Here is a 27,861-nt window from a genome sequence, read left to right on the forward strand (position 1 = left end):
CTAGGAGTTTCTACTTGGGAGTCCCTGAACTGAAAAATTTTTTTTGATAACTGTAGGTCAGTATAATTAGTTTCCTTTGTAATTCTGTTTTTTAAAAATTTACATATTTAAAAGCATTATTCTTAGAAGTGGCCCATAGGCTTCACCAGGCTGTCAATGGAGTTTATGAAATAAAAAAGGTTAACAGCCCCTACATTAGACTACAATAAGCAGTTGGATGGACAGCTATAGTGCTAATTCAAGAACTGCAGATAGAAATTGAGATGACCCATAGCTGAACAGGAGGAAGAGTGTCAGCTAGGCTAATTTTAGGAAACTGTATCATGCTGTCATTGATCTTAGGCTTCTCCATGAAACAAACCCCAATATTTTTAACAACAGTATTGTTCTAGTCATTCTATTTGTCTGAATCATTGCAACATCAGAATTTTCAAGTAATCAGAATTACAGATAAACCCAAAGGGTAACGGGAGAGTATGATGAGTATAGACAGGCTGATGAATAAATGATGAATTTAGGGGCAGGTAGGTGGCGCAGTGGATAGAGCACCAGTCCTGAAATCCACAGGACCTGAGTTCAAATTCAGCCTCAGACCAAACACTTGACATTTACTAACTGTGTGACCCTGGGCAAGTCACTTAACCCCAATTGCCTAAAAATAAATAAATAAATGATGAATTTGGTCAATTTGGAATGTGTGCTGGACCTCCTTCATGACAGTGGCAGACCCCTTTTCAAGCATGTTGACAAAGGTTTTATACTTCACTTGACATTAATTATCAGAGGATTTTCATAAAATTTTCTCTATCATCTATCAAAGAATATCTTATGATAACCTATGCATGGGAGACATCTTGTTGGAGGAGAAACTTTAAGGTAGCATTTGGCTTTACCAAGCAAATGAATATTTTTTGTTTTTTTAGTCAATAAACATCATAGTTTCTTCTATTCTCCACACCTTTTGATCAGTTAGATGACTATAAAGATAGGATGTGCTATAGAAGATTGTTTTGTGAAAGCCTACCTGTTCATTTCTCATATTTTCTTCAAGGATTTCATTGATATGCATGTAGACCATTCTCATTATGACAGTGGAGATGAGAAAGGCATTATGGGTCAGTAATTGTTATCTTCTCAGTTGTTTGTTGTTTTTTTTTTTGTAGCAATACTGTCTGTTTTGGTTTTTTTTGCCATTTGGTATCTTTCCACTCCTTTTGGGAAAAAGAAATGTTTTATGGATGCTATTTACTTGGACATCATAACCATTTCTAGACATATCTCACCACTGGAATTGAATTTTCCCTTGTAACAAAGAAAAAAATATATCTTCCTCCTTTTCAGCTATTTTGAAAACTGATTCCTCAATGCTTTCAAAATCATGCATTCTCCAGCACTGGTTTCTTCTGCTTATACTTGCTCTAGTCTAAATACTCTCTCTATCTTGACTGTTCTTAGTGTGATCTATCTAGTGGTAGAAGAGACCTTAAGGGCCATTGAATCTAAGCACCTCATGTTATAGATGAAGAAATGGAGGCCCAGAGAAGTTTGTGGTTTTTCTCAAGGTCACAGCTAGTAAGTGACAGAACTGGGATTCAAACTCAGGTCTTTCCACTGCTCCATGATGCCCCATTTTCAGTGTTATTTCTTCTTTGTCCTATGGCACTTCAGGAACAGAGAACCCATTGTTGTTGTTCAGTCATTTCAATTGTGTCCCACTCTACGTGACCCCAGTTGAGATTTTCTTGGCAGAGATACTGGAGTAGTTTGCCATTTCCTTCTCCAGCTCATTTTACAGATGAGGAAATTGAGGCAAACAGGGTTAAGTGACTTGCCCAGGGTCACACAGCTAGTGAGTGTCTGAGGCTAATTTGAACCCACAAAGATGAGTCTTCCTGACTTCAAGCTCAGTGATTTGTCCACTCCGGCACCCTGTACAGTTATAAAAAGCCTTAAGTCATCTAAGCAATGAAAATGAATACCTGGCATGCTTGGATTCCATCAGGTTTCTCTCCACTTTGCAAGGTAGATAATCCTGTGATCTAATCTCATTTTCAGGCTTTAGTTCAGCAGTAGAATGATAGGCACAATCTAGGCAGCCGCAGAGATCTTTTGTCTGGTGAGACACAGTGTAGTGTGTATCCTAGCCCCAAGCCTGCTGGCCAGGGATGCCCCCCTCACAGGTTACCAGTCCTCCCCAGTCCTAGGTCCCTCTGACTTGGAAGCATGGGGATTTCACTGATTCACTGAATTTCACCTGCAGAGGCAGAGTGGGAGTAGTGAGAAAAGTGCTGGCCTAGGAATCTGAAGACTGGAGTTTGAATTCTGACTCTGCCACCTACTAGGTTTATCAGGACGGGAAATTCACCCCTCTGAGACAGTTTGCTTATTTGTAAAATTAGGATAATGGTACTCCAAGGGGAGGGGGGGAGAATCGGCAAACAAAGGGAAGGGGGGAGGGAATAAGCATTTACATAGCACCTACTATGTGCCATGCACTGTGCTAATTTGTACAGATTTTACCTCATTTGATCCTCACAAGAACCCTGGAAGTAAGTGTTGTTATTACTCCCATTATACAGATGAGTTAAACTGACACAAATAGAGATTAAGTGATTTGCCCAAGAACATACAGATAGTAAATGTCTGAGGCTGAATTTGAACTCAGGTCTTCCTGGCTGTAGGGCCAACACTCACTCCATCTACTGAGTTCCCTAGCTGATAACCTGTCTCACAGGGTTATGAGGAAAGTGCTTTGTAAATCTTGAAATTCTTCAGAAGTGTAATTTGTGATGGGTTGGTTTGGTTTTTTTAACTAGACCTGTTATTTCACTGGTGTTAGAAACTCTTTCTAACTGACATTTACAGTTTTAGAAGGCTGCCTGAGGCACAGAGAAGTTAAGAAAATGACTTGCCCAGGGTCACCAGACAATTTGTATCAAATGTGGGTCTTGAAATCAGGTCTTCTTGACTCTAAGAGTAGCTCTCAATACCTTCTACCTAATAATAGAGAAAGGAGATGTTTTAAATTTTAGTTTTCCAGAGCAAAATAGACTACATTTTCAAGTTCAATGTTAAAAAGTCAGCCATCTAAAGAGAAAACCATACTAATTCTTCTATCATCTCAGAATGACGCCTGCAAATACCTTGTTTTTTGTTGTTTTGAAAGGTAGTGAGGTAAGGTGAATAGGGTCCTGCACTTGAAGTCAGAAAGAACTGGATTTAGTTCCCACCCTTAGGTGCTTACTAGCTGGGTGACTGTGGACAAATTGATTAACCTTTTCGTGACTATTTCCTCAAATGTGGGCCCCTAAAGCCCCTTCCAGTTTGAAATCTGTGATATTATTACCATATGACCTAACACAGCAACAGGTAGATCTGCCCGTGACTTAGAATGCAGTATCCAAAGCAAAAAAAAACAAAACAGCTTAGCTTACATGAGCAAAAGAATAGCCTTCTGATCATACCTCTTAGCCTTCTTTACTACTGAAGGCTCATTTCAAAAAGTAAATTGATATCTTTTGTTTCAATATCACCTTCATTTCCTCATTTGTCCCTTTTCCCTTCATCATCAAGACATCGATCTTTTATAATTAATATTTTTTATAAAACAAAAAAAGGTAGCTCAGCAAAAATAACCGATATGTCAACCAAATCTGGCATTATATGCAGTGTTCTATGCCCATAGCCCTCTACTCCTATAGAGGAAGGAAGGGATGGGAGGTGAGGACCAAGGTTGGTCATTATAAAATTGCACAGTGAGAAGAGTAAGGGGAAGACAGATCTTTGAGACTACTAAAACTTGGAAAAGTGCCTATTGAATACCATTGGTCGTTTATTATAAAAGTATACTTCCTTTATCTGCTTATGTTAATTTACATGTTCTAGCTGTGAGATGTTTTTTTTTAAATTATTTTTTATTTGTTGTTTTTCCACCCTAGATCCACTTCCCAGATGTGGAGCGGGTTGAATGGGTCAACAAGGTAAGAACCAATTTGCATTCAAGATGGGGAAGCTGGAGTTGGAGAACCAGCTAAGGCTGCTCCAGCTACTTTCTGACCTCCAAATCAGAACCTTTGCAAGGTCTATAATTATTCTTAGCTACCCTCTTCCTTCATGTAGGGCATACTGAGTCATTAAGAATGTAACTAGGGGACAGGAAAAGGGGTTCACCTGTAGAATCAATTGAGAAATGAATTATATGTGAGAGGCCAGTTAGTAGAAAGTAGATGTCTTAAGTACCCAAAGCACATATTTTTGTAACTTTTGTTATCTGCAGTTGGTTTGCTGACTTTTGCGGTATCTTTAAGATGGAAAAAATAGCAACTTTTCCCTAAAAGATAATAGTTTCTGATTGTCAGAGAGGCAGTGTATGATATTTGTAGTCAGGAGACTTGGGTTCAAGTCACTTAACCTCTCTGAGCCTCAGTTTCCTCATCTGTAAAGTGAGGGGGCTGTCCTTGATCCCCTCTGAAGTCCCTTCCAGCTTTAAATCTAAGAGCCTGTGAACTAGGTACCCAGCTGCCACCTCCCCCCAGTTTCATGAGAATGTTTGTTTTCTTCTCCCAGAGTCCTCAAGTTAATTCACAGGTTTCTCTCTGTGTGGTTTCTGTAGCCTTTAAGTGACAAACACAAAAGATGAGTGTTTCTGGTCCTTGAGGGAGGAAAAAAAAATCTAGTTTCCACCTGGCAGGCAGAAACCATAGCAATTCAAAACTCTCCTGAATGCCTTTCAGAAGAGATGAGTCAGGAGCCCTGGCTTAGTGTTCAAGTCCCAGTGTTACTATGGGTTCTGGATGAGCTGAAAAACTGCAGGAATATTTCTTCATTGGCCCAGACATTAGATCTCTTTGGCTTTTTTTCTTGTCATCAGGTGATTATTGCAGTATCTCGATGTTTCATGGGGGTCTGTGTCAGTGGAATCTTTGTATGTATCTCATATAGGCATACATGTATACATATGCTGTTTTCCTGGGTGGAATGTAAGCTTCTTGAGGATAAAGACTGTTTCTTTCATATCTTACTATTTCTAACACCTAGCACCTGGCATATAGTAGGCATTTAATAAATGCTTGTTGGTGGGTATTTGCTCCAAAAGATACAGGCTACAGCCCTTCCATGCCTGCCCATATTATCTAACTCAGGGGTGGGGAACCTGCAGCCTTGAGGCCACATGTGACCCTCTAGGTCTTCAAGTGCAGCCCTTTGACTTCACAGAACAAATCCTCTTAATAAAAGGATTTGTTCTGTAAAACTTGGACTCAGTCAAAAAGCTGCACCTAAGGACCTAGAAGGCCATGTGTGGCCTCCAGGCCACAGGTTCCTCACCCCTGGTCTAACTCTTGTCCAAAGACCATCAGAGGGGGTTCAATGTGCTGAGTGCCTTTGTCAGGTTTTTTTTTTCTACTTTGCAGGAATAATCATGCATGTGTTGAGTACCTACTAGGTACCAGTGCTCCACTCAGAGCCCCCAGATTTTGAGAATTGGAATGAGTCTAGAGATCCTCTGATCCAAATGGGTCATTTTATAAATGAGGAAACTGAAGCCTTGGTCATTTGAGTACCTTGTCGGGGATCACACAGATTCAAACCCAAGTTTTCTGAATTCAAAGTCCCTTCTCTTTTCCCTATTCCATATTGTCTGTTCTCATTTAGCTACTTCTGCTAGTCAGCTGGTCATTGACATGACTTCTCTCTCTTACTCCCTTTTCCCTTTTTCTTTTTTCCTCCATCTGTCTCATGTTACTTATTAGCCCAGTTCCACAAGAGAGTTCTCATTAGTAGGCTACCCAGGAAGGCCACATAAGATAGGGACTTCCCCCCTCCCCACCCCTGCTTTTCAGAGACAACCTTCTATCCAGTTCTCTATTTCCACTGAACACACACACACACACATACCAGCTAAGTAAGCCAGATACATTATTTTATATTGCATTGTTTAGCTTCATACTTTTCTGAGTGTTTCATATCCATTATCTCATTTGAATCTCATCACCTCTCTGTGTTATTGGAGGAAAAGTGTTAATTATCCCTGTTTTATTGGTGAGAAAATGAAACTCCAGAATGATTGAGACTTGCCTAGGGTCACACAGGTAGTTAATGATAGAATCTCTGTCAAGGGCTCCTGCCTTAATGCCTCATGTGATTAAGAGACTGAAAGCATTTATGTTTCAGAGTGTGAGATGAAAGTTAAAAATAAAGAGGGGTGGGGCAGCTAGGTGGTACAGTGGACAGAGCACAGGCCCTAGAGTCAGGAGGACCTCAGTTCAAATCTGGTCTCAGATGCATAATACTCACTAGCTGTGTGACTCTGAGCAAGTCACTTAACCCCAATTCCCTCACAAATAAATAAATAAAGAGGGGTCCCCTGGACAGTTACGGGACATTCTAGCTAGTGCATTTATTAGCTCACCTAATCTCTTGGTAACACAGGAGAAAAAGTGGGTTCTATGTGTTGAGTATTTTGACTTGTTTTCTGATATATTAACCCTACAACAGGGGTTCTTAACCTGAGGTCCATTAACTTATTTTTTTTAATTTTATATTTTGATAACTTTATTTCAACATAATTGATTTTCTTTGTCATTCTATGTATTTTATTCATTTAAAAACCTTATTCTAAAAATAGATCCATAGGTTTCACCAGATTGACAAAGGGCAATATTTTATTACCATAAAAAAAACCCTGCCCTAGAGATTCCTGTATCTATGACCAGAGATTAGAGGATTTTTCCTTACTTTCACTGGTAGAGTTAGTGTTGAAGGTTGAGAGAGTAGTCCTGCCTAGGAAGTAGAGTCAGAAAGGACATGAGATTGGTAATTAAGGGCACTGGTCAAATGGAACCAAATGAAAAACTCTTAAAAAAAAAAAAGAAAGATGTATGAGGAATATAAAGATTGTCACTTATTGTATTGATAGGACTGTTGTTAAATGAGAGAAAAATGTGTTAATAAAAGGTTTCCAGGGGTTCATTTCAGGAGGGACAAGAAATTATTATCTAAGACTTTCCTTAAGTTGGATAATCTTAGAGAAGATTGGCATCACTGCCTTTGCAAGCACAGTGGAAAAAGCTCTGAATTTGGGAGTCAGAAAACGTGGATTCTAATCTTAATTTTGCCATTTGCTAGCTATATGACCTAGAACAAATCCCTTTACTCGTCTTTAAAATGGAGGTAGGGCGGGGAATGGAACCTCCAAATTCCCTTCCAAGTTAAACCTATAATCCTTAAAAATTAAATCTTCTCATTTTCCTATTGTCCAAAGACAGGTTTTTAGAGAGGATTAATTGAAAAGATTGATATATGGACAGTGAAGTGGTTTCCAAAAAGAAATACAAGATCATTGATCCCACTAAAGCCTGGGGGCCCTGGAAAAACCTCAGACATTTACTAGCTGTGTGACCTTAAACAAGTCACTTAACCTCTGCCTGCTTCACTTTCTTCAACAGAAACATAGGAACAATAACAATACCTACCTTTCAAGGTTCTTGTAAAGATCAAGTGAGATAATATTTGCAAAGCACTTAGCACAATGTCTAACACTTGGTGGACATTAAATAAAAGTTAGCTATTATCATTGTTGTCAATGATGATGATCTAAATGGTATTTATTACTTTAAATACATTAGTCCTAAGGCAAAAGAGACCTTCACCATCATCGAGTTCAATTCCCTTGACTAACATATGAAGAAATAAGTCAAGAGAGATCAAATAGTTCACCAAAGGCACACAATCAATAAGCCAGGGCTAGAACCCGGGTCTCTTGATTCCCGGACCATTCTTGTTTCCACTTGGTCTTTAGTTAGAATATGACTAGGGGCAACCCCTTTCCTGCTATTCAGCATTGAAAGTCCTTCAGAGATGGCCATGCTCCCTGACCAGACATGACAGACTATGAGAGCTGCTCCAGAGGTTTAAAAGTAATTAGATTGTTTCAGTCAATTCAAGAGACTACAGAGTGACCAATCTTGGTAAGAATATTAAGAATTAGGACCTAAATATCCCTTGACCATCAGTTAGATACAATGGAGATCTCATTTTGTGTATGTGTGTATGTGTGTGTGTGGACTTCTCTCCCACATAGATCATATCACAGATCTGGCCCTACCTTGGCATGATCATGGAGAAGAAACTTCGAGAAAAACTCCAGCCAAAGATCAGAGAAAAGAGCACCCATCTCAAAACATTCACTTTCACCAAACTGTGCTTTGGACAAAAGGTTGGTAACTTAGTCTGCTTAAGGAGTGGGTTGTTTTCAGACCTCCTCCCCTCACCCTGCCTTCCCCACCTTCCCTCCCACCCTTCTCACTAATAACCAAAGTTTCCCAGATTCCATTTGGTCCCAAATGCACATTTGGCCTCAGCCACTTGTCCCAGCGTCACTGTCCAAGTCCAAGCAACTGTCTCCTTCCCAGCTCCTCTCAGTGCCAGGCTCAGAGTTCCTCAGTGTCCGGTGCAGCAAACATACCTAATTTTGCATTGATGCTGGATCCCATGGAGAGAAAACACCCATGGAAAACAGAGGAAACAGGTGGAGAACATCCCGTCTATCTTCATTGAAACTATTTGATTTGCTGATTTTTACTATGTGCATTGCACTGTGGGAGAGATATAATGGACGTTATTCTAGACTTGGTAACTCTAAATTATACTAGATTTAGTTTAAACTAGTTAAATCTAGTTTAATCTAGATTAAACTTTAGATTATCTACCTGGTAACTCTAGATTATAAACTGATACTTAGTGCATAGGTTTCCAAAGTGAGCAATACCTTCCCTTGGGGTGGGGGTGGGGGGCAGGAGACTGGAACAATCCAGGGGGGTGGTAGTAATTTGAAATGATGCCATTTAAAAGAAAAAAACATTAAAGGGTTAAAGAAAGTGGATTTCCAGGGTTAATGCTGAGTAATTTTTTTTAAAAAAGGGGTGGCAGGCCAAATAAGTTTGGGAACCTCCTCTCTGTAGTATAAAATCAGACTGTCTGGAAAGATAGAAATAAAATAAGTGTACAATGCAGTACACGATTTCCCTTCTAGCTGAAAGTGTTCTCTTCTCCCTCTCCCTTTCTTAGAGCATTTTGTCTGATCTCTCCTTTGCCCCGTCACGTCACAGACTGACAACTGAAAGGGACTCTAGAGGTTACAGGATCATGTAGGATGACAGATCCAGTACTGGAGGAGACCTCAGAAGTCATCTAGTGTGACCCCCTCATCATACAGATGAGAAAACTGAAGCCCAGAGAGGTCTAAGTGACTTGCTCCGGTTCACCCTTGTAACTAAGTGGCGGAGTAAGGATTTGAGCCCAGTTCTTCTGAGTCCAAATTCAAAATTCTTCCTGCTCTACTGCCTCCAGCCTACCTTAGATTATACCTTCTCTGTGTACCTATCAGATCTCCCTCTCTCAAATCTAAGCTTCTTGAAGGCAGGGGCTGTCAGTTTTTACCTTTTAATCCCTTCAAGCCTCCCATGCGGTGTATTTTTTTAATTGGCCCAAATTGTCAAATGTGTTGTCCAGATAATAAATGCTTAGGTACTCAGAAGATGGATAGAGCTCTATGTATGGGCATTGTTGGGGGAGGGATTTCCAGAAGGGAAATAGAACTTGAGCTAAGTTTTGAAACGTGGATTAGGAAACTGATCACAAGATAACACAATTCCAGTCCTTGTAGAACTTGTAAGTAACAGCATAGCAAGTAAGGGCAAAACAAGTATAAAAGGATAGAGATGGGAATAGTCATTCCATAATCTGGCCCCAATTTACCTTTCTAACCTTGGGTCCCACCGCTCCTCAGCATGAATGCCTCACTCCTGGCTGGTCCACTCATTTAACCCCAAACACTCCTTTCTGAGCTTTTCCCCTCTGTTAAAGTGCCCTCCCTCTCTTTTGACTCTGTAGAAAGTGCCACAGTGGATAGAGCTCTGGCCTTTGAGTCAGCAGGACCTGAGTTCAAATCCAGCCTCAGACACATAACTGTGTGACCTTGGGCAAGTCACTTAACCCTTATTGCCTCACCCAAAAAAAAAAAAAAAGTGCCAGAGACACAGGGACATATATTTGCTTTCTGACCCTCCCTTCTCTGCACACCACACAGAAGACCATCACATGTGGATTTGTGTTGCCTCAAGACCTATTCATTTGAATATGCTTTCCTATCATTTTACAATTCCTGGGTTTGCAGGCAATTTTTTAACAATTACATTTTATGCTGGCTATTTTCTGAGAACATTTGGATAAAAGCATTAAGAAAATTGCTCCAAATGAAGGACTTTTAGAAAATTAGAGATTAGAATATCAGAGTAATAACTGACATTTTTTGTTGTTGTTTACTCGTTCAGCCGCGTCTGATTCTTCATGACCTCGTTTGGGGTTTTCTTGACAATTATACTGGAGTGGTGTGACATTTTCTTTTCCAGCTGGTTTTACAGATGAGGAAACTGAGGCAAACAGGATTGAGTGACTTGCCCAGGATCACACAGCTAGTAAGTGTCTGAGGCCAGTTCTGAATTCGGGTCTTCCTGTCTCTAGGCCCAGCACTCTATCCACTGTGCCACCTAGCTGCCCAACTGACATTTAGGCAGTGCTATAATGTTTGCAAAGGGCTTTACACATGCAAACCTCACAACAGCTTTGTAAGGAAGGTACTAAAGATATTATTAACCCCATTTTACAGATGAGGACACTGAGACTCAGAGAAGTTTTCTTGCTCAGGGTAACTTGCTCAGAATCATAGATAATTGCAGAAAGTAAGATTTGAACCTAGGTGTTCTTGACTTTAAGTTCAGTAGTGTTTTATCTACTATTTTATTCTTCCTTAAATAATTAATCTTTTTTTAAAAATAATTAATCTAATTCATGTGCCAGGCACTAGAGATACAAATACAAAATGAAAAATAATCTCTGCCCTCGAGGAGGTTACATTCTAATCTCATTCTGAGAATTTGGGTTCTTGTTAGCATCAATCACTGAAGGTGGTTCAAGTTCATCTTCATACCTTTTCCCTTTCCTGGTCTTGACTTTAGAATTGGGGCTCATCTTATGTATCATCAGTCTTTCTCTGTCCAATTACTCTGATCAAATTATTGATATAAGGTGCCTTTAGGAGATACGATTCCTAGGAAGTAATTAGACTGTAATACAGCAATTCAACCAACATTTAAAAAATGTCTGCTATGTACAAGGCATTGTGCTAGGCCTTGGTGAGGACAAAGACAGATAACACACAGTCCCTTTCAAAATAAAATGAAATAAGCACATAAAAGAAGGTATTAAGGTTTTAAAGGAAAGAAGAGTTTTACGACTACCTATTTGTTTAAAAAATAAGGCCCCATTGCTGTTAATGGAGATGGCAAAGAACAAAGTAATTTAAACAGAAGCAGGTATGTAAGGCTCATTCTCTTACATCAATTAAACTAGATTGAATCATGGCTTTATTTTATTCCATACTCCCTCCATCCCACTCTCAACTCATATTATTCTTTTAATTGGGCCTTTTTATAGCAAACATCTTAAAGAGATGCAAGGGTAGACGTGTGGAGGTTAGGGTAAAAGTGAAAGAAGGCAGAGGAAACAAGTGAATGAGTTAAATGGAGACTGAGTTTCCCAATACCCCAGGCTCCTCCCCAGAGGCAAATCTGACTTGGTCCTGCCCTACCTGGAGGTAGGAATGAGTTGGGGGGAGGGCAACTAATGAAGAAAGTATAAAATTTTGAGTAAGGAAACCTGAGTTCAAATCCTGAGCATTTTAGCTTATGTGAGCATGGACATACAGCCTTTCTGACCTTAATTTTCTTCATCTGTAAAATAAGGATAATAATCATACTATTATGGCATATAGTAGAAAAAACACCTAGATTCAAATCCCTACTCTGCCCTTTCCTGCTTGAGTGACTCACACAGATAACATCACACACATACACACACACACACACACACACACACACACACACATATACATACCTATGCCTCATTTTTCTCATCTGTTAAATGCAGGTATTAGACTAGATCTCAAAGGTTCCTTCCAACTCTAAATTCTGTGATCTTATTGTCTATAAGGAATAGGGCTGATAGAGATGTAGGGGGAGAAGGTGGTAGAACATTGGTTCAAAGAGGTCTGTCCTGTGTCATAACCAAAGGGCTTTGGTGAGATTGGGTCAGTTCTGGGTCTGAGGTGAATCAAAAGAGTTTGAAGCAAATAAAAGGGGAAAACACAGGAGCTGCTTTAATGTATGAATGTACATCCATTTGTGCTTCATCTGAATTGTCAGTGACCTGGGATCATCATTACTTTTATTGCCTTTTCCAACATAATGAGTTTGGTGTGGTATCCATGGTTTTATGGGTTCCAATTTTTCATGTGGTATCCACAGGAGGTACATCTCAGAAATCAAAGCAGCAGTAACTTCTCCATGTTCTTTTTCAGTGCCCCAAGGTCAATGGTGTCAAGGCCCACACCAGCCAGTGCAACCGAAGACGGATCACCCTAGACCTACAGATATGGTAATGTAGCTGGGGCCTCCTGGGAAGATAGATATGGTTGTTGTTGATGTTGTTGTTTTGTTTCAGTTGGGTCTAAGTCTTCATGACCCCATTTGGGGTTTTTTTGGCAAAGATACTGGAGTGGTTTACCATTTCCTTCTCCAGTTCATTTTACATACGAAGAAGTGAGACAAACAGGGTTAAGTGACTTGCCCAGGGTCACCCAGGTAGTAAGTGTCTGAGGCCAGATTTGAACTCAGCAAGATGAGTCTTCCTGACTTCAGGCCCAGCTCTCTATTTGCTACCGCCACCTCGACTAAGTACAGTACGTTCAAGGCATAGTATTTCACACCAAGTTGAACATCATCTGCTTTGCTTTGGCATTAGGAATCCAATAAGCTCATTGAACCACTTAAAAGGAGGCACATCTTTCTTCTTCCAGAGCACAATATTTTTGAGGATTGAGAAACAGCCAATCAGAACTGGCATGTTGATATAGGGGAACTGGGATAGAGATGAACGACTCATCCTAGTGGACAGCTGCTGAAAGAAGAATGAGAAAACTATCCCTCTGACTTAGAATCAGACCCTGGCCCTGAAGCAATAACCCTTCTTCCAGAAAACAAATATGGTATAGTTGGAGAGATCTGGCCTTGGAGAGAGACTTGGTCAAAGCAAATATCCTGACTATGTAACTAGATGAGCAACTAGCTTACGTACTCAGTGCCCCCAGGCAACAGTCTAAGACTGTAAATTGCAGAACAATCTGATTTGCATTGTAACCGGGAGTTTCCAATATCAATGAGATCACTTGTTCCAATTAGAACCAAACCAAACAAAACAAAACAAATCTATCCCTTAGCCATCCACTAGGCATTTAGCATTGGAAAGCAGAACTACCTGGGAGAAAGGGTGGAAGGACATCCAAGAGGTCTTGTGCCAGTGGAGGTGAAGGCAATAATTTCAAGACCTGAAATGGAATAGAGATGAAAAAAAAAAGATGAGGGATTTGTGGTAGTTGTAGGGGAGAGAGTTGTTTTTTGTTGTTGTTGTTTTTTCTTTTTTTGTGAGCCAATTGGGGTTAAGTGACTTGCTCAGGGTCACACAGCTAGTAAGTGTCAAGTGTTTGGTCTGAGACCAGATTTGAACTCAGGTCCTCCTGACTTCAGGGCTGGTGCTCTATCCACTGCGCCACCTAGCTGCCCCAAGAGTTGTTTTGTAAAATGACAGTAACAACAAACACCTCTCCTATTCCCATATGGTTGAAGGCCCAAATGATAAAAGTGATGGGTAGTATGTTTTTCAGACCTTTGTGTTTGCTGGGTTTTTTAAATTTGCACACCCTAGGGAAGTGGAAACCTATGGAAATCCTAAACAATATGTCTTCTTTTATTGTTTATGCTTCTCTACAACCTGTATTTATTTAAGTCCTATGAGCTGTCATGGTAATGTGACTGGCAGAGTAATTATCAAAAGTAGTTGCTATGTGTGTTGACTTTGTCACCCAAGCCAGCAATGTTGTCTGAAGAACGAATAAAAGGGGGAGTTCATTTGAACTAATAAGATTTGCACATGTTATCGTAAAAGTTCATTAAGGTGCTGTGTTTAAAAACAAGAAGAAGAAGACAGCATAGTGGGATTCATGTGGAAGATGGTACTTGGGTAGGATGTTAGAGATCACCTAGTCTGGCCACTTGATTTTACAGATTAGGCGATTAAACCCCAAAATGTGATTTGTCCAAGGTCATGAGTAGTAAGGAAAAGACCAGGAGTTCCAAAATCATAGATTTTTAATTGGAAGGGACTCCAATGGCCATCTGGTACAGCCATGCCTGAAAAAGAATGTATTCTACAACATATCTTATGAGTGGTCCTCTAGCCTTTGTCCAAGATCTCTACTGGGGAGAACTACTAATTTTCGAAGCAATGTCTTCCGTTATGAGATAGCGCTAACAGTGAGAAAGTGATTCCTTACGTCAAGCTTAAATTTGCTTCTTCACAACTTCTACCCATTTCTCCTTTGTCCAACCCTAGGCAAAGAATCTGATCTGTCTTCTGGATGATAGCTCTTCAAATACACAATGATAGGATAACAATTATGTCTCCCCTAAATCTTCTCTAAGCCAAACATTCCCAGTCCTTCAACTTTTTGTCATGTGGTATGAAGTTGAGGTTCTTTATTATCATGGTTGTCTCTGAGTGCTCGCTAGCCGATCAGCATCTTCCCCAAAATGTTCTGCTCTGAATTGGACGCACCAAGGTTTAGCTAAGGCAGGGTACAATGGGACTGCTGTCTCCTTATTTCTAGAAGCTATGCCTCTCTTTATGCAGCCTACATCAGCTTTGGCACAGTGGATGAAGTACTAGGCCAGGAATCAGGAAGACTCCTCTTCTTGAGTTCAAATTTGACCTCAGACACTTACTAGCTGTGTGACCCTGGGCAAATCACTTAACCCCATTTGTCTCAGTTCCTCATCTGTAAAATGAACTGGAGAAGGAAATGGCAAACCAGTCCAGTAGTTTTATCAAGAAAATCCAAATAGGATCATGAAGAGTCAGATGTGATTGAAATGATTGCACAAAAACGAAGTCAGCTTTAGCTTTCTTTACTCACATGCTGTCTCAAATTGAATTTGTGGTCCTAGATGTTTTTTAAACTGCCTTCTAGCCATGCCTCTCCCACTTTACTGGTGAAGTTGATTTTTTGAACCCATATATAAAAATTTATATTTATTAATGTCAAATTTAATCTTATTAGAGTTGGCCCAATGTTGTAGCGCATGAGTAGGCAAATCATAACCTGAGGACCAAATCCAGCTTGCTGCCTGGTTTTTTTTTTTGCATGGCCTGAGAGCTAAGAATGTTTGTTACATTTTTAAATACAATTTAAAAATCATTTCAAAATGTAAAAACAATTCTTAACTTTCAGGCTCTACAAAATTTTATAAGCCCAGGGGCTGATTTTGGCCCATAGGCCATCGTTTGCCAACCCCTTGTTCTAGGCTATCAAGATCTTTTGGGATTTTCTGTCATCCAGTGCTTTAGACAGATAGACATGATAGATAGATAGATGGACAGACAGACAGACAGACACAGATAGATAGATAGATAGATAGATAGATAGATAGATAGATAGATAGATAGATAGATAGATAGATAGATGGATCAACAGACAGAGTGTTGAACCCAGGTCCTCTAATTCTAAATACAGGGGTCTTTCTTTTGTAGCACAATTGATTTATTATATGAGGTTCCATCCCAGCTTTTTCTATTTGGGCTGTTAGTTTGTACTGTTTCAAAAAGGATAAGTCAGAGGTTATTTCCTTTCTTCCATGTTTTTTCCTGGCATGAAACAGAGAGTTCAGCCCAAAATTTTTGTCAGTTGTCATTCCTTTGACATTGCAGGGATCTCAAGTCTGGGATTATGAGAATTGGCATCCTAACCTTACATAACTTGGTATGTGGATATTAAAAACAAGAATATATTCTCATTCATAATGAATGGAGTCAGTTGGTTGTGTAAGAGTTACTGTGGCAAATAAGGTTAGTAATAAACTATGAGGAGGTTAAATCAAGGAAGTCTTCCTAGAAGGGATGAGATCTGAATTGTCCTTCAATGAAAAAAAATGCCAAAGGTTCCTAAAACCAACCACTCCCTCATTGAGTGTCACATTTCCTGTTTTTAGCCCAGGTTACTAAATTGAGAGTACTTTGGTGGGTGGAAGGAACCAAACTCCTAAAACATGCCTACAGAATAATGTGTATGCTTATTAAACATGTGAGAATGTATGGCAGGTTGGGAATTTCTTATTAGTGAGTACATGCGTGGGTAGTCATTAACTATCAAGAGAATAGAATTTATAGTTGGAAAACATCTTGGAAGTTGTCTAGCGCAATCCCCCACAAAGTCCAGGGATGTCTTGGACAGGACTCCTGACTGAACTACTTTGCATAAGGGCCCCTACTGAGCAACATAACCTAATAAAGCAGCCCATCCCATTGCTGGACAGCTCCAGTTAGAAAATTTTGGTGAAGTTGAAATAAAATCTTTCCTTTTGCAAAGTATATTTATTGGTCCCCTCTTTCCTCTTTGGAAAAATATATATGGAATAAAATATAAGAATCTTTAACATAAGAATAAAATATAAGTTATATAACAATAGTTTTTCAGATATTTTAAGACAGATACCATATGTTCCTTTGACCTTCTCCCCTGGTTAAATATACTTACCTAGTTGAGGTAGTTGGTGACTCAGAGGATAGAGCCTGGAGTCAGGAGGACCTGAGTTCAAATCTGGTCTTAGATGCTTACTACCTGTGTGACCCTAGACAAGTCACTTAAACTCTGCCTGCCTCAGTTTCCCCAACTATAAAATGAGAGTAATAATAGCACCTGCCTCCCAAGATTGTCGTGAGGACCAAATGAGATAATATTTGTGAAACACTTAGCATAGTGCCTGGCACATAGTAGGAGATTAATATATGCTTGTTTCCTTCCTTTCTTCCTAGTTGTTTCAGTTGTTTCTTGTGTGTTGTAGTTTCCAGATCTCTCACCATCCTGGCCCATTTCCTTCAGAAGATCTCTTGGCCACCATATTCAGATATAATATAGACTAGGGTTATTTCTATATTATATATATATATGTATGTATAATATACATGTAATATATAGTAGATATAATTTTTATTTCTAAATAACACAGTCTAGACTATTTCTACAACTTGAAATATATATATTTTTAAAAATGAACTATAAAGACTAGAAAATGAGAACTGAGAACTGTACATAGAACTGTGTATCTACTACTCACAGACTTTTCCTTTTAACATATTAAATTTAACGTGGTAGTACCAACATTGCCCTTTTTGTCAGTGTCATCCTCTGGACTCCTCTCTGCTCTCTGTTGTGTATTGGTAAATTTTTCCCTGATGCTCTTTTGTTTCTTCACGTTTTTCCTTTACATGCTTAATCCTCAGTCTTTTAAAGGTGTGGTTTGTTATTGCATTGATCAGTGTTCTCGAGTCTTTCAAAGTTGCTTATCTTTGCAATGTTTTTGTCATCATGTAAATTATTCTGATTCTGCTCATTTTGTTCTACATCAGTTCATACAAGTTTTGTCTAGTTTCTCTGACTCTGTTCTGGTGTCATTTCTTACAGTACAATAATATTCTGTTAAGTTCCTATTTTGTTCATCCATTCCCTGATTGATGGGCTGAATGATATATTCTATAAATAATGCACCCTTAGTTAGCATTAGCTTAAAAATCCTAGATGCTTTTCACCCAAACAATTTCCAGAAAAAGTCTTTTCTAGCCTATAGTTGTATATGTATGCACGTACATATGTATATGTATGTATCTATATGTATGTGTATACATATGCATGCATGTATGTACATGTATGTATTTATATGTGTATATGTTTATATATTAGATATTTTTTTAACCTTAACACAGAACTTTACAATTATCTTTGTTAACTTTGAACTTGGTAGTTTAGATCTAGGCTTGCCATTTGTTGAGCTAATTTTGTTTCTCTTACCCATCATATCCTTTACTGCTTTGTAAATTTAATAAAGATGCTATGTGTGTCTTCATAAGATGATAAACTTAGAGGTAAAATGGACCTCAGAGGTCATCCAGTGCAACTACTTGATTTTACAGTTGGAGAAACTGAGGGCCAGAGAATTGTCTGAGATCACGCAGCTAGCAGAGGTAGAATTTGATCACAAATCTTCTGACTCCAAATATAACACCCCTTTTCATCTAAGTCTTTGATAAAAATTTTTGAAATAAGACAAGTTGAAAGATAGACTCTTGTAGTTGTTCAGTCATGTGACCCTATTTGAGATTTTCTTGGCAAAGATACTGGAGTGGGTTGCCATTTCCTCCTCCAGCTTATTTGCAGATTGAGGAATTCAGGCCAACAGGGTTAAGTAACCTGCTAAAGGTCACACAGTTAATAAGTGACTAAGGCCAGATTTTAACTCAAGAAGAAGACTCTTCCTGACTCTAGGCTCAGCACTCTATCCACTGTGCCACCCAGCTACCCAAAGATAGATTCTCATAGATATATACTAGAGACCTTCTGGGTAATACCACACGATTGGTAAATATATTTTGGAATTCAAACAACTGTGGGTCCACCTACTAGTTTAATCACCCAACCTATATTTCACTATCTTACCTGAAAGAATATGAGGGCCTGTGAAATATTTTATTGAAATCAAGCTATATTATGTGTATAATGCTCCACTGATTTTAGTATTTACTTAAGGTACTTATGACTTTAATGATATTGATAATACCCTTCTCAGATGCAGACCTCAAGCCTTCTCATCTTAGTAGAATTTCATGAGTTACTTTGCCAGAAAAAAAAATCCATCACCTGGTTGTCCACTTGGTGATGAACATCTCCAAACTTAGCTGGGCTAGTCTTCAGGACAGCAATCATGCTATCTGGTAACAGACCCATGCTTGAAGCCTTTCCAGTTTTGTAGGATCTACCAAGTTTGTGTTCTTCAAGAACCAAGGATCACCTCCACACCATAATGAGGTAATAGGCAAGGATTTTAATAGAACATCAATTTTTTAACCCTGTCCCCAAAATCAATTAAGTTAGTTTAATATGATTTGTTTTTATGTTGACACCTGGTGACCAATTCAGTTTTTTTTCTATAAGCTTATATTTTCTTCCTCTTCTAGAATCTTGCTGAGGATCAGTGCCAAGCTTACTAGTATGTAGTTTCTGGGCACCAATTCTTTTCTCCTTTTAAAAATTAGTTCAGAACTCAACTACCTTCTGTCTTCTAAAGTCGATCCAATTCTCCACAATATCTCAAAGATTACAGATAGTTCCTTCAGCCCACTAAGACGTGCATTTGAACCTCGAGCCTTGAATTCCTTTAGAGCTGAATGCATTTTTATTATCCTTCCCATCCCAGACTTAAGTTCCCTCTTTATGACATTTCTACTGTCCATTACAGGACAAAGTTCATTTTCCTTACTAAAGGAGATGGAAACAAATTAGATGTTAGATAATTCTCCCTTCTCCTTGTCATTGTTAGCATTGTATCTTCTTCCCCAAGGAGCAAGTATTTCCCTTTCTAGTTCTTCTTTAAGACATAGCTTTTGTCAGTCAAGAAGCTTTATTAAGCACTTTCTGTGTGCCATGTACTGTACTAAGTGCTAGGGATACAAAGAAAGGAAAAAAAAACAGTTTTTACTCTCAAGGAGCTTCCCCCCTCCCTCCTTTATTCTTTTCTTTAGCTTTTTTATATGTCTCAATTCAATTTGGAGTTTAGGTCAGTGATAGGCCACTCCATTTCCATCTCTCACATCATCATTTATTCTCTCATACGTTTCCATATATATTTGTCTTCTTTCTAGTATTAGCTTATTTTCCCCCATCAAAAAGAATATTGCCCTGAAACCAAGTGCTGTCTCCTCAATTAGACCCAGAACTTTCTGAGAATTTCACCTTGCTGCTGATTCTTATGAGTGAGTGTATGAGTGAAGGCTGTGTTTAAAAAAACTTAAAAAACAAAACAGTTGAATGATCATGGCATGGCAGAGAGGGAGAGCATGCTCTCATAAAAGTAAGTGGATATTAGAAAGTGAAATATATCCACCCTGAAGGTCTATGTAATGCTTCTCCATGACAACTCTGTGAGATAGGTATTGCAGGTATTATTCTCATTTTATAGATGAGAGATTGAGGCTTTAGAAAGGTTAGGGATCATGCAGCTAATAAGTGTTGGAGATGAGACTTGAACCAGGTCTGTTGACTCCAAGACCAGTATCATTACTGGTTGGATCTATTAGTTGCCACTTTCATTTGCTCTTCAAAGAAGTGGGATTTTATTTTATGTAATATTCTATCATTTAACATTAAGGTTAAATGGGACTTCAAAGGTCATCTAAGGCAACCTCCTTTTATAGCATTTCTGACAGGTGGTCTTAACTCAGAGTAGGCAGGTTCAGTGATAAGGAAGAGCTTCTTGACTATCATTGGAAATCATAGGAGTTGCAGGTCCTTTTAAAAGTCCATCTTTGAGGACAGTGATCCATCTAAACAAATCAGAGGCTCACTCAACCCATCCATCCATTCACTAGTGAATGGGTCATTGAAAGGTGAGTTTTTAGCCACAGAAAAGAGTTTTTCCCATGTTAATACCACCAGCAACCCACCCCAGTTTGAGAAGAGAACACAGTATAAGAAAATTAAGTTTTCAACCTGTCATCACTGTCAGCCCCAAATGCCTTTTACTAGGCACCGAGGTGTGTGGCATTGTGTAGGACTGCACAAAGTCAGGGACACCGAGAAGTCCCACTCTAATATAGAAACATTGACACTGAGAGGACAATTCAGGTCATGCATTAAATGCATCCATAAACAATCCAGGTGCTTATATTGAGTGTTAAGGTAATGGTGCATTGAATAGGAAATTGAAAGAAGAGGAATATAGGTCCTTGAGAGCAAGTACCATATTTCTTGGTTTGAAAATAATCATTGTTGTGCTGATACGTTTTTATTTTTACATCACCATCATTTCTGACTATATCCCTCCCTCTTCTTCCCCATCAAGCCATCCATTATAACAAAGAATTAAAAAGAAAGAGGAAAATGAAGCAGTTCAGCAAAACTAACCAACACATTCCCTCAACCTAACAATATTCCACACCCTAATACCCCACCACTAGAAAGGAAGGAAGAAAGCAGCACCTTCATTCAGTCTTTAAGGAAGCGAGATTTTATTTTGTGTGATATTCTATCATTCAATTTTAGGGCTGGGTGGGACTTCAGAGGCCCCCTTTATGTTTCTTATTAGGTAAAAGAGTCTTTTTCTATTTGCTCGTTCCCCCATGATACACCAAGGGCCCTCATCTAGGCCAAGCACACAGCCCTTTCAATATATACCCTCAGAGTTTCCTTAAAATCATCTAGTTTCCCTCCTTGATAAATAACGCACCCTAGTTCTTTTAAACTACTTTCTGCTGGAGAGTTTTGAGGTGTTTTGGTTTCTAGGAATTCATTTGTACTAATAATGGTCAAGAAACATCCATCTTCATTCTGGTCTAGTAATCTAATTAAAGTTCCTCGTGCCTTCATGTATGTTCTATTGAAGACTTTTCTGAGAGTTTTGCCTAGCACCTTTATCCTGGTGTATTGATCGAATGTATCTGAATTGTTTGAGTCCTGAGGCAGACTGGTGTAGTCCTGTGTTGATCATTAGTTGTCGAACTCCCTTACAACATTATACTTACAAAAATGGTGGACCTGATTTCCTGTACAAATATTGACATAGTGTCTTTGTAATTAGGAGATGTACTATTACATAAATAATATATATGTACTACAACTATTTTTTCATAGCTTTGCAGTATCCCCTTTCTGATTTTAGGATCTTTTACAAATAAAACTTGTCCTAGATGGATCTTATTGTGACTTTTCCTCATTTCACTGGTTCTCTACTACTGTGTAAGGGGCCCCCTTCTCAGACTGGTTCTTTCCTGACAACTATGAAATCAGTGAAGTCCATTTTACTGGGTCACATATGCACAGCCTCTCATCTGCCAATTTTCTTACTCTTCCAAGTTGCCCAAGAATCATCCAGAGACTTACTCAGTAGTCATTGTTCAGCTTTTTTGTGTATCATGGTATTTAGCCAAGGAAGATGGAGAGCAAAGAGAAGAGGAAAAGAATGAAGGAAGGAGGAAGAGAGGGGGGAGAGACAGAGAGATTGAGAGAATTTGTTAAGTACTTATACTGTGCTAAGGGCTGGAAATAAAAAAACAAGCAATCAAGATAGTCCTTGCCCTCAAGGAGCTTGAAAGACAACATATAATTGTAAGCTGAAGGTGGGGGATGGTGTATGGAAAGTGGCATGGAAAGCAGGGTGTGCTAGAGCCAATTCACAGTCTTATGATAGTTGATTGTTAAATTTTCAGTACAAGCACTTACATGTCAGAAATCAGCAAATGCTACAATCAGGCCTTGATTTATTGTGTTGTTGAATGTCTAGACTTAAGAAAACGATGAAGGAAATTTTAATAATGCAGATTAAACTTAGAATTATGCCATGTGTTTTTTTTCCAGAGAGCTAGTTATTAAACATGTATCAGCACACTGATTGATGCACGGAGTCTAGATTCCAGCAAGATAAGGCCAAAGCTCACCTATCAATGCTGAAGGGCCCAGTGGCAGAAACCAAGTTACTGGTGGGGAGGAGATGGAGGTGATGGTCTGAGTAGAGAAGGCATGGTTAATGCCATGGAGACCAGGGTGCCAGGAAATAAAGGCAAAAACTTGCCTATCAGAGCTAAGGGACCTGGGGCAGAGTCCAAAGTTCCAGTGGGGTGGAGGTGAGATAATGTAAGTAAAGAAAGCATAAGAATAAAATCTTGAAACAGGAAAGAAGAAAAGGGGAGGTGGGGAGTGGGACTTAATAGCTGTAGCTACCCTCAAGTATCTGAAGGATTGTAATATAAAAATGGGATTAAACTTGTTTTGCTTACTCCCAGATGGCAGAAGTTGGAGCAATGGTTAGAAGACTCAGAGAGGCAGGTTTGGGCTTGACATAAGGAAAAATTTCCTAAAATTAGAGCCAATGAGTATCCTATCACGGGAGGTTTTCAATCAAGAGACTAGATGACCTCTAGAATTCCTAATCTGAAGTCCTTTCCCAGCTCTGGTATTCTGGGATTCCGTGGGTGAAACTAGTAAACACTCTGTCTAGCCACTGGGGGTAATGTCATATGTTCTTCCTTTTTCCCTTTCAGCTATATAGGAGACTGTGAGATCAGTGTGGAGTTACAAAAAATGCCTGCTGGGGTGAATGGAATACAGGTAGGTATTTTCTTGGGGGACAAGGGAGGGAGTAAGAGAACAGAGAAGGGAGCAGAGAAGAACTCAAGTTAAAGATGAGAGAGAGAGAATTTGGTTACATAGAGAGAGGAAACTCTGAATCTGAAGATTATAAGATTATTCTGGGTTTGGGTCACAGAGAAGGTTTTCAGAGTCCAACTAAAAATGAGGAATGTTCATATTTGTTGAGTTCTGACAAATTCCTAATTAAAAAAAAACACTTTTAAAAAGTTGACTTACGAGAAGTACTCACTGTCTGTGAAGCTAGTGGGGGAGAATCCTTTTGGAGGGGAAATGACAGGAGATTGGTTAGAAAGGAAGGTAAGAGAAGGAGAAAGCATGAAATACAAGGAGTAAAGGAAACCTGCAAAAGCCTGAACCCAATCTCAAGAGTCAATAGATTAAAAAACAAAGGCTAGTTTTGCAATGTTTCTGAACCTCTATGTCATGTTCTGGGTTGAGGCTACTGTCCTGGGCCATCAGGATCCAGGGGAGGACATGAGGGTCAGAAGAAGGGAGAAGAATGGGAGAGTAGATGTGACTTTGGTAAAATTTCTGCACCCACCTTTCACTTGATGTCCTCATGGGACTCTGTCAACATTGACATCCATTCATGGACACAGTCCATAGGATAGGGAACAAATGGCTTTAGATAGTATAAGACTTGTAGATCGAGAGATGGAGGTTAAGACTGGCTAAGTTTGCAAAGGATGATGGGTAAAGGCTGGAGATTGTCTGGTGATGGCTTAAGGTGAGGGACCAGGGCCCAAGTCTTAAACCTCACTAGAGGTTTGTTTTTTGTGTATCATAGTTACAGGGCACTCTTCGTGTGATCCTTGAGCCTCTCCTTTTCGATAAGCCATTTGTGGGAGCCGTGACTGTATTTTTCCTTCAAAAGCCTGTAAGTTTGGGGTTTGGGGTGGGGTGAAGTGGAATGTGAATGGATAACTGAGCACGGGAAAAAGATATCATGATTACCCTCAAAATGCTACATTTGTTGAGTACTGTGCTAGACCTTGGAGAATACAAATAGAAAAATTAGGTTCATATCTGAGCCTTCATTTCCTCACTACTAAAATGAGGGGCTTGATGAATGAATGAATGAATGAATGACACATTTATCTAGTGTTTACTATGTGCCAAGTATATGCTAAGCACTGGGGATACAAGTAGAAAAAGCAAGACATTCCCTGATCTCAAGGAGCTCATACTGTAATTGGAAAAGATCGCATATCAAAGAAAGCTCAGCTGTAGAGCAGAGGAAAGGGCCCATCAGTTCTAAGAGTGCATCAGTGGGGTAAATAGCAAGGCCCAGAGTTCCTTAGGATGCCACAGTAGTTAAAACAACACTGCTGAGAGACCACAAAGCCTAAAGGGCAGACAGGAAGGCCTGGTGGTCCTCTATCTCATCAGAAGAAATGGAGTTGTTGCCACCCATCTCATCTAAGCCCTGTGAACAGACATGCAGCCAGCTCCAAGGAGGGAGGCAAGAGTGTAGGTTTTCCTCCATGGTAGCCATTTTCCCACCAGCTGGCAGGAAAGTCCAGAAGTTTATTCTCGTCAGACCACATCTACAGTATTACATTCTGGACATCATTTTGTAAGCAGGACATTGACAAGCTCAGGTAGGTCCAGAGGAAGGAAGTCAGAATAGTGAAGTCTTATAGTCACACTAGACAAGAATCACTTGAAGGAGCTGGGCATAATTCGCCTGAAAAAAAGAACACTCAAAGAGAATGTGACCTTTGGGTGGATGTCATGCGAAAGAAATAGGAAACTTATTCTGTATTGCTATAGGTTGCAGAATTAGGACCAGAGGAATTACAGTAAAGCAGATATCAGCATAAGGGATAAAGTCATAACAGAGATGTCCAAAATGGAACATCCTTCTTGGGAACTGCCTTCTCAAGTAGTAAGTTCCTTGTCACTAGACATGTTTGAGCAGGGACTGCATGACCTCTTGTCCAAGGTATAGTATACATAGTAGGTATTAGGTATCAAATGAGATTATATTTGTAAAGCATTTAGCACAGTGTCTAGCACATAGTAGGTGCTATATAAATTCTAGCTATATATTATCATCATGGAATTGGACAGGTCCTTTTCAGCTCTGAGGTTCCATTACTTTAGACATGACATGTTTCTTGTCCTTGAGGACCTTATAAAACTAAAGAAAGTGAAACATGCTCTACTTATCTTCTGTCTACCCTGTACTTTTGAAGGGGAGTATGCTGATGGAGTCTGATACTAGAGAATTAAACTCAGGACATAGAAGGTAGGAAAAGAGTAGCAGGGGAGAAATATGGATTGGGCCTAGGAAACATGTTGACTTTGAATATCACAGGGGGTTCAACAGGGATTTGATCAAAATTGTCCTCCTGCTTTTGGAATGGGGGACAGAGGATGTGGTTCTCTGACCCCCATCAGCTCAGAATGTAGTCTTTCCCTTTTAAACATCTACTGAGTCACCAGCAATTCCTGCTCAGCAGCCAATAAGGGGACTGGTTTAGCATCTCTGATCTGCCCAAGTGATGAGTCACGCATCTGGTCAGCTACAAGCAGGAGGGCCACTTTGTGTAGGAGTCAGCGCCTGTTTCATGTATGGTGAAATGTTTGAAGTCTCCCTATCCTAGGACATACTGCTAATGGTGTGATATCTCATGTTTTAAAGTATTCTTTTTGCACTGATGCTCTTTCAACATCTACCTTTTCCTGTGTGTTGTAGAGAGACAGTGTCAGACAAGAGCTAGGCTTGTTGACTATACTTTCTATATAAAATAGAACTGTCCAGGAGGGGATATCTATAGGACGGGAATGATCAGGGCGAAGAATAACTAGAAGAGACTCATGGGAGCAGGAAAAGGTTATTCCAGCCTATCTCCAGGAGAAGCAAGAGTAAAAATTGGAGGAGATTTAGAGAGTGGGGAGGAAATAAAGAGATTGGCTTCATATGACATATCTTCATGTAGAAACATAATAACTCATTTTCCACCACATGTTGAGACTACAGACCCTTTATGGAAAGTGAGTGGATGAAAACACATCTATGAAGTGTCTTCTGTTTGCCATGCACCATGTTAAGCACTGGGGATAAAATACAATGTCAGTACTTCAGCTGAGACTCTCTCCCTGTAAGGTGTATTCTTTGGTACCAAGGATCTAGCTTGGTAGATTGAAGTTTTGAATTTGGTGCTCTGCCTCTTTCCATGGTGGTTTTTTTTTAAATATTTCCCTCAGCTTACTGAATAGTCTTTTGTCTTCATTCTCTAATGTGACTGGTTTCTCCTTTGGTCTCTTGCAGCACCTGCAGATAAACTGGACAGGCCTGCTGAACCTCCTTGATGCTCCAGGTATCAAGTAAGTGCTGGTGTCCTCTTAGAGAACTACTTTTCCCAGGGCCAGGAGGAAGCACACAATAGCTGTCACCACTCAGCCTAGTTGTGCAAAGTTGTCCTCTAGTGCCCCCTCCCATCCTCACCTCACATTCTCCATTCTGCCAACTTTCAGCATTAGAGTGATGGCAGACCTGGTACCCTTGGGTCAAGCCCAGCTGTTGGCTCTATAGCAACTTGATATTTTATCTTCAAGTCAACACTGACTGCCCTAATCCTGCCCCTGGAGGGAACAGGCTGTCTGGCTAGTTCTCACAGACATCTTCCCATATAGCCAGCCAGCAGTTCTAATCATCCCCATTCATGTAAACCTCATGTTGAGGAGTCATAGAACCATAGATAGAGTGCCAGGTCTGGAGTCAAGAGGACTTGAGTTCAAATCTGACCTCATAAACTTGCTAACTGGGTAGCCATGGGCAAATCACTCAACCCTGTTTGCCTCAGTTTCTTCATCTGTAAAATGAGCTGGAGAAGGAAATGGCAAAACCACTCCAGTATCTTTGCCAAGAGAACTCCACATGGGGTCACAAACAGTCAGACAAGACTGAAACTACTGAATATCAGTAGAACCATAAAATGTTAGGTTTAGAGTTGGATGAGACCTTCTTGGTCTTTGAGTCCTACCCTCTCATTCTGAAGGTGAAGAAATTTAAGAAATGAAAACAATGAAAGATTAAGTGACCTGCCTGGGGTTATCCAACTAGTAAGTGTCTGAGGGAGGATTCAGACGAAGGTTTTCTTAACCCTAAATCCAGCATTTAATCCACTACCTCACACTGTTTTATAATCCAATTTGGGTTCTTGCTTACTGAAACTCCCTTTGGACACTTTAAACATTTAGTTGGAAATAACATTTTTTTAAAACTTCTGGGATTCAAACAGGGAAGCAGTATTATGTGGTGGAAGAAAAGCACAGGATTTAGTGTCAAAATACTTGGATTCAAGTCAGCGAGCATTTATTAATCACCTACTGTGTGCTGATACTCTACAAATCCCAGCTTTGTGTTCTTATCTGTAAAATGAGGGACCTGGATGAAATGATCTTTTTAACTTATTGCCAACCCTATATTTTATGATTTCTTGAGGTTACAGATCTTAAAATGAGGATGGAGAGCTCTCATCTACACTGTC

At 39.6% G+C, this 27,861-nt stretch overlaps 1 protein-coding gene across 1 annotated transcript in view; it reads left to right on the top strand.

The window, feature by feature from the left end:
- The window catches only part of ESYT3 (extended synaptotagmin 3), an 87,903-nt gene that overhangs the window by 21,297 nt on the left and 38,745 nt on the right, over window positions 1-27,861 (top strand). The window contains exons 2-7 of the mRNA XM_027845176.1: window positions 3,939-3,980; window positions 8,081-8,215; window positions 12,416-12,492; window positions 23,254-23,320; window positions 24,150-24,239; window positions 26,640-26,695. Of these exons, the coding sequence (XP_027700977.1) occupies window positions 3,939-3,980; window positions 8,081-8,215; window positions 12,416-12,492; window positions 23,254-23,320; window positions 24,150-24,239; window positions 26,640-26,695 (467 nt within the window). The remainder of the gene's footprint in view (window positions 1-3,938; window positions 3,981-8,080; window positions 8,216-12,415; window positions 12,493-23,253; window positions 23,321-24,149; window positions 24,240-26,639; window positions 26,696-27,861) is intronic.

The sequence above is a fragment of the Vombatus ursinus genome, unplaced genomic scaffold (genome assembly GCF_900497805.2).
Source record: "Vombatus ursinus unplaced genomic scaffold, bare-nosed wombat genome assembly UNPS02014959.1, whole genome shotgun sequence".
In the NCBI taxonomy this organism is placed as follows: domain Eukaryota; kingdom Metazoa; phylum Chordata; class Mammalia; order Diprotodontia; family Vombatidae; genus Vombatus; species Vombatus ursinus.